General features: G+C 39.0%; 1 protein-coding gene across 2 annotated transcripts in view; it reads left to right on the top strand.

Moving 5' to 3' along the window:
* Positions 1 to 664: 664 nt before the first annotated feature.
* The window catches only part of MBTPS2 (membrane bound transcription factor peptidase, site 2), a 31,553-nt gene continuing 16,438 nt past the window's right edge, over positions 665 to 15,779 (top strand). The window contains exons 1-5 of one of the 2 annotated variants that reach the window (XM_068687469.1): positions 665 to 915; positions 5,141 to 5,289; positions 7,001 to 7,139; positions 10,972 to 11,075; positions 13,638 to 13,765. In XM_068687469.1, coding sequence (XP_068543570.1) covers positions 841 to 915; positions 5,141 to 5,289; positions 7,001 to 7,139; positions 10,972 to 11,075; positions 13,638 to 13,765 — 595 coding nt within the window. In that variant the 5' untranslated portion in view covers positions 665 to 840. The remainder of the gene's footprint in view (positions 916 to 5,140; positions 5,290 to 7,000; positions 7,140 to 10,971; positions 11,076 to 13,637; positions 13,766 to 15,779) is intronic. The other variant, XR_011098102.1, reaches the window with a different exon arrangement.

Here is a 15,779-nt window from a genome sequence, read left to right as displayed (position 1 = left end):
CCTGAGAGTATCGAGGGATCGAGAGGGGCACAAAATGAGAGAATTTGCGTGATGGCAGGCAGGGAAGTAACATAATGGTCTGGAGGGTGTTTGGCTGAAAGGCACTCACAACCAGCCTCACACAAAGCTTTATTTGTATCGTGAAATCTGTGTTAAATGATTTCTGGAGGCACTTCAGCAGCTGAAATGAACTTTGTTCCTCCCTCATCAGGGAAACGCTTCCACAACCTCCTCGAACCCCCCCCACGGCGGAGCTCTGCTGTCCCCCCGCCATTTTCTTGATCTTCTACCCCCGCCCTTCAACAGGCAACGTGAGGAGACCGTGAGAGCACATCACCCTACCCCTTCCCGGAAACAAATAAAGACAAGAAATAAAAAAAAAAATAAAAAAATAAATAAATAAATAAATAAATAAATAAATAAATAAATAATAAAATGAATAGCTGAGGTGAATTTCGAGTGGGCGGGACCGGCTGGGGCACAGCCCTCAGCGCTGGGGGGGAGGGGCGGGGGGACGCCCCCCCCCTCAGGCGGGGCGGGGCGGGGCTTCCGTGGCCCCGCCCACTCGAGAGCAGGCCACGCCCACAAAGCGCATGGCACCGCCCCCACACACACACACACCCCTCCCGCCTTGCGCAGGCGCCGTCAGGCCCGCGTCTGGCAGCGGCGGGAGGGGCTGGCCCTTACGCCTTCACCCGCCCTTCCTCCGTTGCCCGGAAGAGTCCGTGCGGGCGGCGCAGCCGGTGCGCGAAAGTTCCGGGACATCTTTAGTTCCGGGGGGGGGGTTCCTTCGTCCGAGCCGCCGCTGCCGCCTCCTCCTCCTCCTCGTCGGGTGCCGCCATGATCCCGATCCCGGTGGTGGTGTGCGTGCTGGGCGGCTGGTGCGCCGTGTACCTGGCGGACACGCTGCTCAAGGTGAGGGCTGCGGGCGCACGGCCGGGCGGGAGCCCCGGGCCTGGCGCAGAGGGTCCCCTCCTCCCCCCCCCCCCGGGGACCCTCCCGCGGTTAACTGATAAATGTGCTCTGCTTGTATCTGACGGCATTTCTCGGAAATTTGGGTTAAAAGCAATGTACGTCTCCTTCTGGAGGCTCGTAGTGCACTGGAAAAACAATATCAGGGCCCTACGGAGCTGCCTTTCAAATAAATAAGTCATAAGAGGGAACTGGCTGTCCTTCAAAGAAATAACTCCTAAAAGAGCGTTATCAGCCTCGTCTTCTTCCTCCACATGGAGTAGGAAAGGTTTAAAACCAAAATATGCCACTGATATTATATTTAGGAGCGCATAAACCAAGATATGCCATCAGCGTGTCGTTCTATCCAGGAACGCGTGTGTGCACTGCATGAGTTTCATTTATATATATTTTCATTTTTTATATATATATATATATATATACATATTATATATATATATATGTTAACGATCGATAGATAACTTTGTACTCAAAACAGGACTTGTGGTAGTTAAATATGAGGAAAATACCAAAGGAAATGTTCCATCTCTAATTCCTTCGCTTTTTGAAGTTTGCATTGCTGCAAAGTAACAAATGTGCTTTTCGTCACCGGTGTAAAACACGGGGAAAAATGTTATAAGGAAAGCTGAGTTTTGGGTGATGAGGGAACTTGAAGGGTACTTGGCTCCCCCTGCTGCTAATTGTTATGGAGCTCAGCAAATGTTGAAAGCTGTTCTTGTCAAATACTACTCTGTACATTTTAATGATGCAAATGACAACAACAATAATTTATCTGAAGATTTTTCAAGTTTTATTACACCAAGTGTAATACACGTTATGTTGAAAAAGGAAGGGGAATGCCTAGAATGCTCTAGCAGGCAGGAGAGTCCAGGAGTTAAATTTTAACTGTGACGTTTACCTAGAAGTTGACGAAGGTAATTAATCATCAGGAATGATGTGGAAGCTGCTGGGTTTCTGTGAATTTATTGATGGATCTGATGGCAATACATCTCAGTGATAAGTTTCATTGTGAGTACCACTAACAAAATAGAACTTGGATTAAATAACCAGATTTATATAATCAGGAAACTCATGCTTGTTTTATTGCTAGTACTCTTAATCTCCCACCACACTCATAACCCTAGCTTGCTAGCAACTGTAGCAAAAGTTAGTCCCTGCTTAGATCTCCCATTCCTTAAAATTTAAGTACACTGAAACAGCACACAGAACATGAATTAAAAATATTAGATTGTTTTAATCTATTTTTTTAATATTTTTGGCAAGAAAAGGATGTGTGCTATAACTTGCAGTTGATGTTTATTCTGTGTAAATTTGTTCAATGTTGAATGTCTCATGCTCAGTTTTCTCTTATACAGTTTTTCTGATTTCCAACGTTTTTGGGTGGCAGTCTCAACCCTTTCAAACTCATTAGTATGAAAGGAGGAATTGTGCGTATGTCTTTTTGCATAAATAAATTCACATAATATTGCTTGAATTACAAGATGTATTTGCATTAGCAAATCAGCAAGAAATCAATGTGGGACTTGGAAATGTAAGCCCCTCTTGTTGCTCTTTACTGAAGCACTGATACAAAAGTTTCCCAGCGAAGTTTGGGTCATAAAAAAGGGAATCACGTAGGCAGACCCCTGAATTCCTGCTCCCCAGCATGCTAAATCATCCCATTTCATTCTGCCTGAAGGATCAGGGATGTCAAAAGGGTGGAAGGTTGTCCCTCCTTCTGCTATCAGAAATAAAAGATGCATTAGGCACATTCAGTCAAGGTTAGCCTTCAGCTTTTAAGGTCAGGAAGCTGAAATGGTTCGGGGCTCTCGAACAGACTTTGTCAGCGCGAAAGAATGTTAAGGGCTCCTGCTTGCTGGCAGATAGTTGTGGAGCTCCCGGAGTATTCAGCAGACATCCATTATTTTGAAAGCTTGCATAAATAAAAAGGGTATTGCTTTTATAGTGAAATTAATATAACAAAGATCACTTAGAGCTCAAGCTAAAGAAGTGGAGCCAAAGTCTGTGGAGGGAGCTTGAAATGAGACTTAAGGTACCAACATACTTCATACCAGGGTGTGAGGGTGCACCTGGTAACGTGGTGATCCCATTGGGGAAAAAAGGAATGCAGTCATTTACGCCTTTAAATTAAAGGGATGCCGTCATTTAATGGTTATGAACACCACTTACTCAACTTTTTTTGAGAAAAATCCCAAAGGAAAATTATTTTTGGTGTCTTTTGGCCAAAGTATTGGTCAGTAATCTTGTTATTTCTCATTAAAAAATGCATATTTGTTTATGCCTTGCTGGTACAGTGGAGCTGTGGTGTGGTTGCAATAAATTGGTGGGATGCACTGGTGGAATTTCTAGGAGAGAAGTTTCTAGGTTGATTTTGTATATGATAAAGATAAGAGCTATTTTTGAAGTGCCAAATTTCTATTTCCAGTTATAACATTTGTGAGTTTTTTGTTGGTGGTGGTTAGTTAGTTGTTGGTTTTTGGGATCCCGTGTGAATAGGATGTTTGTTTCCTTAAGTCCCAAAAGACGAATGTACTTAATGTTGTGCATATTTTTGCTCTTAATTATTCAAGATTATGCGAGGAGGCGTTTTCCTTGTTTCTCTGGCTTACGTATGCTTCGTAAAAATGGAATATTCCTTGTGGTCTCTTCTGTTACAGCTAGGCTAGCAAACCCTGATATGGTTGTGGACAACGTAGTGATGTTGTAGGGTAAGACCAGTGTTGACTAGGGGATGCATTATGATGAGAACATCTACGGTTGTCCTCAGCTGACTGAACAAAAATCTTAGTGAAACCAGTAAATTGAAGAAGGAATTTATGCATAAACACATGGGTAGGAAGGATAAAATGGTGTAATAGGTAATAAATGAACGACGAGCAAGTGGCTCTGGCATCGTGGAAGGCTTTTTTAGTGCTTGAATTTTAGTTAATTCAACAAAATGAGAAAGTCTATGGCTGTGCAAGATGAGCTGCTTATTCCCCACCGTTGCTGCGGAAGACAAGAAGGAATGCAAGGAACTTGGCGAGTTCTAAATTCGTTTCAGCAACAGCCAGAAAGTTGTGAAGTTCCTTCTTGGGGGGCAGAGGGGAGCCCCTTGTGAACTGCGCATTCCTGATGTCTTCAGTAGGTGCTGCTGCTCACAGGGAAATTCGGGAACAATGCTGTAGTTCAGACAGCTCTGAAGACTTGTCTGGATTATGTCAGTCACACTCCTGCCCTGGGAACAGCCCAGAGTCAGAAGGCTCACAGCTCTGGTACGCTTTTCCTCAGCTATGGATTCCTCCTTCACCTCTAAGGAAAGCTGTCCTTCAGCAGGCTTTCTGATGCTAGCTTCCACGAAGCAGGTTGAGAGAAGACCAACACCACATACTATAAAATAACAATCGCAAAACTACTTCTCCTGGCCTATAATATTAGATACTGCTGTGGTAAACTATTAATTATATAGTCCATAGGTCGCATTCATTGCAAAGACAAGGTGTAAAGGAAATCTTTGGAATTAGCAGGAAGGAGTTCCAACAGTACCTCGAAATGCTGGAAAATGATCGTAGTGAATGAAATCATTGTTGCGATATATGGTGATACTTTTAAAGACTTTTTGGCTTTTTGACGGTGTGATCAAATATTTCAGTCTCTTCAGTCACAGTGTTTGAAAAATAGACCTCATTTTGACCCTTGCTAAACAATACCCACGTTTCTGCTCCACATCTCACCAATGTTAGAAACAAGCCAATGCCAAATGAAAGCCAACAGATTGTGTTTTACTTTGTTGCAGTTTTAAAATCTTTTAACTTCTACGTTTACTAAAATGTAATTGCACATAGAAAAATACCATCCACACTTCATTCCTTAGCCTTCTGACCAGGCAGGTAAAAATTATGGAAAGTGATTTAACAATAGGAAAGATGATACAAGGTTGCAATTGCCAAATAACACTGGATGGCTGATCTCTCTTCCAATCCTAAACTTGTGATTTGCATCGTAACAGTGGTGTAGCCTTTTTGTATTACAGGTCACACCTATATATCAAAATATAAATAATGCACGGGACATGTACTTGAAGTTATACATCTGTCTTTATATAAATGAGTCTGATTTGCTGCTTGGCCACATGATACAGAATCTTCCTGAAAGTTTTGGGTTAAACTAACTTTCCATTGTTTTGCAGTCATCCAGCTCTTTGAAGGCATCTTATGAAGACTGGTTGCTGACATATGGCTTGAGCATCTCTCCTTTTCACATGCGATGGCAAACAGCTCTCTTCAACCACCAGTTCTACAACTGGGGGAGATGGAAACCCAGATTTCTCTATTTATGGTATAAATTCATGATATTTCTTTTCTGTCAAATACAAAGGCAGCAACTATCACCACATCTGTGCTTTTCATCCTTACAAGTGGAATGCCTAGATGTGGTTATTTCTATAGGCTAAGGATAAAACCAACCAAACAGGGTTGCTATAAAGGTATTGATTGTGCCAGCATAAGTCTATGCCCTCTGCTAAAAAATCTACAGCTAGATTACATATGGGGATGCTGTAGAACAAGACATCTATAAACTGCATTTTTGCCTGTGGTTTGAGCTATTCATAGCTCTTAAGTATAAAGCTATTATATGTAATACTCTATAGAGGTAGATCTGAAAGCAGCTTCTCATATCCCAGATCTGCCCATTACTGTACACCGAGCTCTCTCCTGATCACTAGAGTTTACAAATTATCCAGAGACAGTTGTGCCCCTGCTGCCAATGATTTCCCAGATATTCAGTGACTGTACCTACTCAGAAGGACATTGCTCTAGCTCTGTCTTTTACCTGCCTGCACCTTTCCTTGCCAAGATTGCACAGACTGCTGGTAACGGGTAAATAAGCTGGGTGTTTAATATGGATGCTTTTGGACTGATTTGGAAAATTATTGGTGAATTGCCTCCCTGGTGTTGTTTTATATCCACTCTGAAAATAAAAATAAGTAAGGCTTGAATTTCTTTTCATTTCCTGTATTGCTACCATTAGTGAGATAATTGTGAAAGAGAAGTCTGCTTCCTATTGGTTTCTCTAGTATCTAATGGTTTTACTTTGCTTTTAAGTAGTTCTGTATCAATCACAATTTTTTAATGTGTATAATTTATTACAGTATAATGTTTCCATCGGTCTCTTTAATTAGCATTACAAGTGCATATTGCTTAAAATAAAATTGCTAATTTCCAGTGAGCCTTATTAAGGATGGTAAGAGAACAAGTACGTGATTGTGAGAGGAAGAAGGACTGGTAGTAAATTGAAATGTTGCAGCTAGAAAATAGACTTTATCACATCCTTCAACTATTGAATTGTGTAAAATAATAATAATAATAATAATGGTGAATAAAAATTCACCATTAGGTGAACTAAAGTAAATTGAAATGATTTTTGACACTGATTTAATGAAATATGAATGGGTGAGAAGAAAAATGTGTTTTAAGTAATTGATTTTCATCTGGTCTTGCATTTGTACCTTTTAATTTTTCTTCTTTAAAGAAGTTTGAGTCTCATTTATTGTTCTTTAGCACTTTTTATTGCTGGTGAGGAAGATGCAAAATTTATTGAAAAAGCTTATATAAATATGTATGCCACCCCATCACTTGATCCAGATTTCTAAATATGTGATGGTGTGGTGCAACATGGTAAATTATACATTGTAAAGTTATGTTTTTATTCATAGCTAATGGCAAGTTACATGTGTTGGGTAACTGAATAAAAAATAGAATGCATAAGAACAGCATAAAAATATTCGAAGATGAATCAGGATGTGATTTGGATGTCAAACACTAAACAAGGAAAATATTATATATTATTAAATACATTACTACTATATGTTATTAGTGTCATTAGTTTCCTTTAGCTCGTATATATGTACTTCCTTGTTGATGAATGAATAGTAGTAGCCCTTGGTAAGTTTTGCCCTATGAGCTTTATGTGCGAAGTTAAATATCCAGAAAATATGCACGAGCTTCCTATGCCTATGTATTGCTGAACTATTTGCCTGTCTTTGCAGGTTCAGCATGGGAATGGTGTTTGGTATAGTTGCCATGTTTGGCTCTGTTATTCTTCTTGGAAAGACACTGATGCAGACGCTGACACAGATGCTAACTGAGGCACCAAAAGCCCAGAATGATCGTATGCTGCAAGTTGTGGTAAGTGTTCTCTCCTCAGGTCTTCATTTGAGGGCTGTGAACTGGTACTAACCAACTTCTTAATGGGATATATGATACTTAAATCCTCCCATGCAAGAATAACCTAATTGCTAATATTAGTTTAAATAAAACGTTGCTGGTTTGTTACCAGCCTTAAAAATGGAGGGTGGAGGTAGTAAAGAGAGAGGAAGACAAACAATTGCAAATATGTGAAAGAATTCATATTAAATATTCTCAGAAGTGAGAACTGGTTGGTAATTTGGAAAGGTCTTAAATTATCACAGTACTAAGAATACAAAACAGCAATAAGAATTTACCTTCTCTGAGCTGTGCAGTGTACAGACAATGATGGCCTTGAAATCTGCAAAATGAAAAAACGTAGGAAGAGAAGAGTTCTCATTTATTACAATACAAAACATCAGTGGAGAAGGAGAGAAATGGAAAGAGCTTTGTGTGATTGTGGAAACAAAGATTCATTAGTGAGGAGATCGCGTGTTTTTGGATTGTACAAGGACCTCTGCCTAATTTACAGTGTGAAATTGAGTGTTCTGTTTCTGGCAGTATCTAGTCAAAGGCCTAATAATTTATTTAATTGATTTCTGATGCTGGACAATAGATTGTGTTGTTTTAGGAAGAAATGTAGTTTATAGAATAGGAAAGATTGCAAATACTGTCTTTATATCTTGCATCAAAATACCTAAGGCAGTAATGGAAGTAACATTACCCTTACAACAGGTTTAACCTGGAAAGGTTCCTAACTAACCTTGTTTCACCAAGAATGCTGTCTGGCTAGAATGTGTGGTCATTTTCCAGGAAAGCAAAAAGTCCTGTAAGATTGCTCTGCCTTCTACCATATGGCTTAGAGCAGTGGTATCCAACCATTTTGCTCTATTGTATTGCTCAGCTAGTCTAGCAAACAGCAGTTGGGAATTGTGTGCTGCCTTGACAGACCTTCCCATAAGTGCTAAACTGACCGTATGCCACTAGACTTAAATAAATTGCGTGAGCAGCCTGATCGTTAGCATGCGTTATAAGCTCGGTGTATTTGGGATGGTTTGGATTTGTTTCACACATGTAGGGTGAATGCAGCAAATGCAGTATGTGTTGGCAAAAGTGGTAACCTGGGAGAGAACTGCTGGTACTGCCACTGTAGTCACCTGGCCCACAGCCTGCTCCTGAATTATCTCCAGAAGCAGGCAGGAGGGAGTGGGAAGTCTTGGTGGTATGCTGTGTGTCTAGTAGAGCACAAATTGAACATGGGACTGAAAACTTCTTACCTGCCAACAGGGTCCGTGTTAAGCATGTGTGTCTTGCATTCCAGAATAAGATATAGCTCTCTTATATTTTCATTTTTTGAGATAACTGCATGAATCCATCCACTTTTGTGATGCCAAAGTAAAGTAGTCGTTTGCAATACTCTGCTCTTCTGCAAAAGCGACATAAATAAAAGGTGAGCAAAGTGAAGATGAGCTTTAGCGAGTAATCTGGTGTGAACTATGAAAGCAGAAGTACTAACAGTTTCAATGTGGAATGGATTCCACAATGACTGCTCATTGGCAGTATCACTGCACTCAAACCAAGAGCAGAGATCAGTACTGAAAAAGATAGATTGTATACAGATAATGTAATGTCATGTAAGGAGGTAAGGTTTCTTCTCCTAAGGTGACCTGTGTGGTTCTTTTTCTTTTGTTTTGTTTCTCAACCATCACAGTTGTGTAATTCTGCCTTCAAAGAGTTTGACTATTCTATTGACTGGAATGTGGTAGCATAAGGTGACACTAAAAGTGACCCAGGTGTGGTTGCAAAGAAGTGAAGAACAAGTGAGGAGGACCTTCTAATCATTTAAATTAGACATCAATATGTTTAATAATTAATTGACTGCCTTGGAGGAGAGAGTGTTTTTTTTATTATTTTTATTTTATTTTAATTTTTAAGTGTGTTTTAGCCAGCCTTTGGCATAAATCTGCTTAGCCTTTATCCTTCCTCTTTGGAGAAAGGGAGTTACACTTAGGTTTTATTGATTTAGATTTTTGGACCCATCCTTTTTTTTTTTCAGCCATGTACTTTATCCAACATACCCATCTGTAGATAACTGGATTGTTTTTCTTTAGCTTCCTCCCCTTGTGTTGGTTGTCTATTAGCAACAGTGGGCAAGAAACAGATCAGTTTTTAGGAAAGGACCTTTTTTTTACTAAAGGCATTTCCAGAAGACCGTGAAATATGAGGTGACAAAGCTTGTTAACAAAATACTGCGTGAATTCTTCACAAGACTTAGCTCCCTCTTTAGGTGTACCTTAACCTAGCTTCTTTGACATGATATGTGAAAGCACTCAGTGTTGTTTTCTCATGTGATACAGTCACAGTGGTATTGCAATGGGAACTTTTCCTATAGCTGTCTGTCCTCCCGTGCTCCTGGAGCAAAGAGCCACTGAGAATGCCAGTTAACTGATCCAGTAGTGCCACCAGCTAATGCTTTAATGCCAGCAATGGAAGCCTCACGAGTGAAGAGCAGCTATCCTCATACAGTGAGGCACAATCATGCCAGTTAAGATAAGTATCTTGGTCATGGTCACACTGAACGTTCTTTGTGCAGTGATTCAGTGTAACACTAGTGAAGACAGTTCTCCAAAGGATTTTAGCTAGATTGTCTCATCAAGCTGTTGCAGAGTTCTTCATGGATAGTTGAATGCATGTAATTGGGGAACAGGCAGGACTCAATGAAGGTAGGGTTGGATAGGGTCTGTTCCGTTGGATCTGATGCCTGGAGAACAGAAGCCAAGAGCTTCAGCCTTTTGTGTCACATGAGGTCGTTTTTAGAGGATCTTACAGGCAGGTCAGAAATGTTTGCCCATCGCATCTCTTTTCTGCCCTTGGATCACAATTCATGCCATGTGCACAGCAGCTGTTAGCTCTGGGGTGCTCCATGCCAGGAGCGTGGGGAGCAGCAGGGCAGACAGGGCAACTGTCCCTGAGTCAGCAGCACGTCTTCCTACTGCAGCCACGGCAGCTGAGAGGAGGTGGGAATTGAGCAGTCCTCATCCCTGTCCCATGGAAAGAGGGGAGGCTTCCTCCTGACTGGCTTTGGAGCCTGGCTGGAAGAAGCTGTTATCTCATAACTAGTGCGGAGAAGAGCTTGGGAACGGTGGGAATCCACAGCCACAGGAAGAATTGGGGGGCTGCATGTTATGTCCTACATCAATTAAAATAACATCTTCATTGCAAGTGCTTTTTTTAGTGTTAATTTGCCATATGCAGGCTGCCAAAGCTTGAACAATAGACAGAAGTTACTCTTTTTTTTTTGATCTTTTCAATTTGGGGTGGTGTCATGTGAAAGAGACAAGAAGGTGAAAGAGAGAAGAGACACTGACAATTCCAGTTTTAAATGTATTACTTTTTTTATTTTGAAGGGTAGATCTCAAAGATCTCAATAACCGCATACAATATCTACAGGATATTGTAAACTATTGCTCACAGTGCCAAATCTGTCTCATTTTAGCTGAAGTCTGTGTGTTTTTATAAACTTCTGGAGCTTAATATAGAGTAGGGCACGCTCTGTCATGGTTGTGGGGACTGAGAAGGGGAGGGAGAAGGCTTTTTCACCTGCAGAGCTTTTCAACCTTCAACAAAAGAATGTATATTCAGTGTATTTTAAACTAGATTGAATAAACAGAGAGAAGAGGTACAAACCAGTAGTGCTGTGTGTGTGGCTCCTGCTGTGTTGGTGGGCTGAGAAAGCTGAGTGAGAGCAGCAAGGTTAGAGGCAGGATGATTTGTCTTTGTACCTCTTGGTTTCCTAGTGTGTTTTGTTTTGTTGTCATGCCCACATGAACAGGTGCCTGGTGTAAATTTGCCTGTCAGCCAGCTGACCTATTTCTTCTCTGCAATCCTCATCAGTGGTGTGATACATGAAGTCGGCCATGGGGTGGCAGCTATTCGGTAATACAAACTACTTTTCTCTTACTATGTGCCAAGAAAGACTAATATTCCAATTACAGGTGAACATTGTTAGCATTTCTTCAGTTTATCTAGAGAGTCTGTGTATTCTGTATTTCATAGCTTACTTAGATTTTAAGTCTGGAAGGATGTACAAGAAAGGACAGAGTTTTAATACAGTGCCTATTCTACTGATCATGAGACAAGACTTTTGCTTTGTAAATATGCCATGCTGCATCAGGTTTAGTAATTCTGCTCATAATTGATCTTGTTTTTCATACAGTAATTTCATTTCTGCAGCTGTGGCATTTGAAGAGGACCTGCATGCTATTGTAGAATGGTACTTTAAAATAGATTTTAAATTAGTTTGTTTAAACACAGCTCATGAAGTAGCATGTGAACAGCAGTAACTCAGTCAGATGTGATTTGCCCTTGTTAATGTCAGAGAAGTGTTATTTTTGATCACGGATGAATTTCTTAATGTCACTGTTAACTGTGATGATTATTTCACAAAGATGTTATTTGGTGATTAGTCAATTACTGTTAAACGACACTCCAACATAAGAGGGTTAAGTGGTGGTTATCAGAACTGGTATTTAGGTGTCCTCCACATTTCCTGGGGACATCATAGGCATTATTTGTCCCATGGGCATGAAGCCCTAAGTTGTTTCACTAATTTTGTTGAGAATAAGAAGTGATGACTGCATTTGGACCTGTTACAACCTGTTTTATAGCAATGAAAGTTCTCAGTCAAAGGAGTGATGTGGGACCCTGTGTGTTTCATATACTCCGTTTGTCTTTAAGCTTGGTTTCTGTAATATCCAGTGTTGTTTTTTTTTGTTTTTTTTTTGTGGAGGATGAAGCTCTTTGCTCTTGCTCATCCCATGACAGGAAGAGACAAGAAAATTTCCTTTCTCTTACAGTGCCTTCATGTGCTGCTGGCTAACTGCAGAGAATCCAGGAGTAACTATGGAGCTGTTTTTAACCAGAATTAATAATTCTTATACCTTAGTGGTATGATACTTTCACTCAAGATCTGGGGCAGTGGCTCTGAATATTCAGCTTTGGGTTATGTTTTTGTTAAAAATCGATTCCCATCTATTTCAAGGAGAAAAAAATTGGATTGTCCATTGTAAATATACTATCCATTAAAATTTGGGAGATTATTTTTTTTTCCATTTACAGCAACTTACTGCTGCTGTTTTCTCCTTGTCCTTTTGTTGTGTTGTGTTTTTATGTTTTTGTTTTTCTCCTAGTACAGATTGGGTCTATAGTGCTGTTAAGGTCCATCCTCAGGCTTTACTAAATAGCAGTGCTATGGGAGAATTGTATGACTACTGTATATAATAATAATATTTTATGGTACATCATTTTGACTCCCTACATACTTTTACCAGCTTCAGTTCAAGGTAGTATTGGCTATGAACTACAAAAGCATAAAATACTCAAGCCTTAGCTTTGTCAAGGCTTATATCAAAAAAGCCTTTTTCTCCTTCCCTTTTATCCCTTCTACCCAAGTCATGAAATCTGGCATGGGCAGGAGATTATCCTTACTAATCTGTAGTAAGGGCAGTTTTTATGAGTTACTTGCAGAGAATTCATGTATTACTTTGTTCTGATTTGTTTTGTGTAATTTTATGTCTTCTCATAATTTTTTGTCTCCTTTTATTGTATATGTGCTTAATTCTTGCAGCTGGGATTGTATGAAAAGTGACTAAATATAATGCTTTGCCCAGTGTACCATCACAGAAAAGATATGAGATTAGGTGATTTGTTTGCAATAATTGTCTTGAAACGTGGTTGTCATGCCCTTACAAGTCCCTTCTGAAATATCTAGCTTCGTAAAGTCTTCACATAGATATTCCAAAAAGTGCCCTTTAAAAGCAATTGTGAAAACTCTGAAACTGTTATCTGTATGACAGTGTCAGCTACTAACATATTTAAATAGCATTTGTCCTTTTACCCTGTTGACTTTCAGATGACATTTTCCTCGCTTTTGTACTTTTACAGTTTACTCTGAATTTCACTTAGGACAAAGAGAGAAATGATAAATTCCAGAAATCTCTAAGCATTGCTGTTAAAGGAAAGGCATTGCTTTTCCAGATTATTTTTCATGGACTTTTTTGAAATTCAATAATAAAGGTTGCCATTTTTTACCTAATAGACTCCCCAAATGTTAAAATATATGCTAAAATAAATATTACTTGAAAGCAAATTTACTCCTTTTTTTTTTTCTTTTTTTTTTCTTTTTTATATTTCATGTGTTATTGCCAGGAGGCAGAAAAAAAGTTGAAGTTGAGCATTTGTTTTTTACCAGCCAAATAAATGCATGTTGTTTAAAAGTGGCAATTACAGGAAAAAATATCCTCTAGTTTAATTATCTTTCCATCCTTCATGTTAGGAGGAATAAGTTAGTTTGATAATTGTAATTTTAATTACTCTCATAGTCAAAAATGTGTGCTATGTAAAACCTCCCAGTTTTTCTTTTGCTGTGTGCAATAACTGCTCTTCATTTTTCTTTTCTTTTTCTTTCTTTTTTTTTTCCTTTTTTTTTTTTTTTTAAAGAGAACAAGTACGATTTAATGGATTTGGGATTTTTATCTTCATTGTCTATCCTGGAGCATTTGTGGACCTCTTCACAACCCACTTGCAGCTGATATCACCAGTACAGCAATTACGGATATTTTGTGCAGGTAATAGTTTGTGCTCTTATTAAATCTCTCCTTAGCACAGTTACATATTAGCACAGAAGCATAGAATATCCTGAGTTGGAAGGGACCCGTAAGGGTCAAGTCCAACTTAAGTCCAACTTAAGTCCAACTCAAGTCCAGCTATCCTACAGGTATCATTTATAAATCCTTGATAGAGTATTGAAGGTTTAAAATGAAGAAGCATAAAAGCTTCTCTTCACCTAAAGGTGATCCTTCTGCACTGAACATGAATTGTGATGTCAGAAAATCATTTTGATCACTGTCCATATTGTGCTGTCTTCTGGGGGAGATAATTCTGTTTCTAGGAACATAAATTAGTATGAATTTCCTGACTTGAAAAATGTTTTGTCCTCAATCAAGCTCAGAATAGTTGTTCATATGGTTGGGGAAAAAATGTGGTTTCTGACCACCTTTTCCCATTATTATAAGCTCTTATATCAGCTCAGGTGCAGAAGTTCCTTTAACTTTCTTTGCATATCATATGGCTTAAATAGTAAAACATTGGAGCACAATAAATAAATAAATACTCAGCCAGAAGACTGGTTGTATGAGAACATGACTTGCTGTCACAGGTGAATAACCTTGAGCGACCACTACCATCTTCTGCAATAGGAGCAATCTATTATGTGATTTTCAACAGTAGCTTGAGCGACTGTCAAAAAAGTCTGAGTTACATTGTTCTGTAGGTGACTGTATTTTGACAATGCTATCAGAAGGAAATAAAAGATAAAATACAAACATCCAAAGAGAATTGCAGCTTACAGCTCCAAATAAACTTCCAAGTGGTTTTGATTTAATGCTTTTTGTACTAAAAATTCCTTGGCTATTGTGAAGCAGAGCTCAACTGCTGTGCAAAGCTAAACTGAGACTGTGTTATGCTTCCTCATTTGCTTGTATTACTGACTTCTAGAGAAAAAGGGGCTTCCCAACCTATTGAAATAAAGGCAGAAAAAATAACATTTTTGTTTAGTTCTTGATACTGACAATTTTCTGTTGCAGGGCGCAATAGAAAGCAGCCAGCCTGCAGCACTGTGTATGTGGTAACACTGTTTATAAAGAGAAATTATAAAGAGTATTTTAGACTGGGCATACAGAAGCATTTAGCAAAGCTTATTTTCAGGTTTTCATAGATCAGGTAAATGAAGGTAAATGCTAGGTAAGTAAAGGTATCTATATTCCAAATACCATAATGTACCAAAATCATTTGCTGCAGTAGGCTAACTTTTATGTAGCCCTTTTTCTCAAATTAGTTAATTTCCATTTTCACCTAGTGTGAACAAAACCAGAAGAGAAGACGTAATTTTCAAAATGAGTTGTTTACTTACATTCCTGGGAAATGATCTAGAAAAATGAGTTTATAAGCTGCAATAGAAAAGAATTGCTATCATGGCTTTGATGACAAGTAAACACCTATAATAATTTTTGATAAACCTGACATAGGGAATGGAAGGTAGGAACAAGCACTTTGCAAGGCTCTTTAGCGTTAATGGCTTGTGATCAATTTGGTATAACAAATACCTGCAGTTTTTATAGCTAGTGCTATGTGTAGTTTAGTACAAGGATGTTTGATGTCAATAAAATGTGATATTTGGTAAACTGTACTCATTTATTTTTTGCTAGAGCAGTTGAATGAACCTATTATCGGGTCTTCAGTCTTCTGAAGATCTGAATTTACAGGGCAAGGATTTAGATTTTTGTATTGTAGCCACACGAAAGAGCTAAAAGAACTAGAGTAGAGAACCACACTAAATATTCCTTTTATAGGCCACCTGTACTCTGGAGTTTAAACAGTATATTTGTTGTACAGCAGATGGCATCATGAGTTCAAGAATAGCGAATGAGACTTGTGATATTTCTAGCCTTCATTGCATACCTAGTAACTAAAACGTGCTTCTGTGCAGCCCTTGCTTATAATTAGTTCAAATATATATGTTATTTTTGAGATTATTTTTCAGATAATTTATTTCAAAATGTTTTGTCGTTAACAGAAAAAAGA

Source organism: Anas acuta, chromosome 1 (assembly GCF_963932015.1).
Source record: "Anas acuta chromosome 1, bAnaAcu1.1, whole genome shotgun sequence".
In the NCBI taxonomy this organism is placed as follows: Eukaryota; Metazoa; Chordata; class Aves; order Anseriformes; family Anatidae; genus Anas; species Anas acuta.
This window is presented reverse-complemented; position numbering and strand designations above follow the sequence as displayed.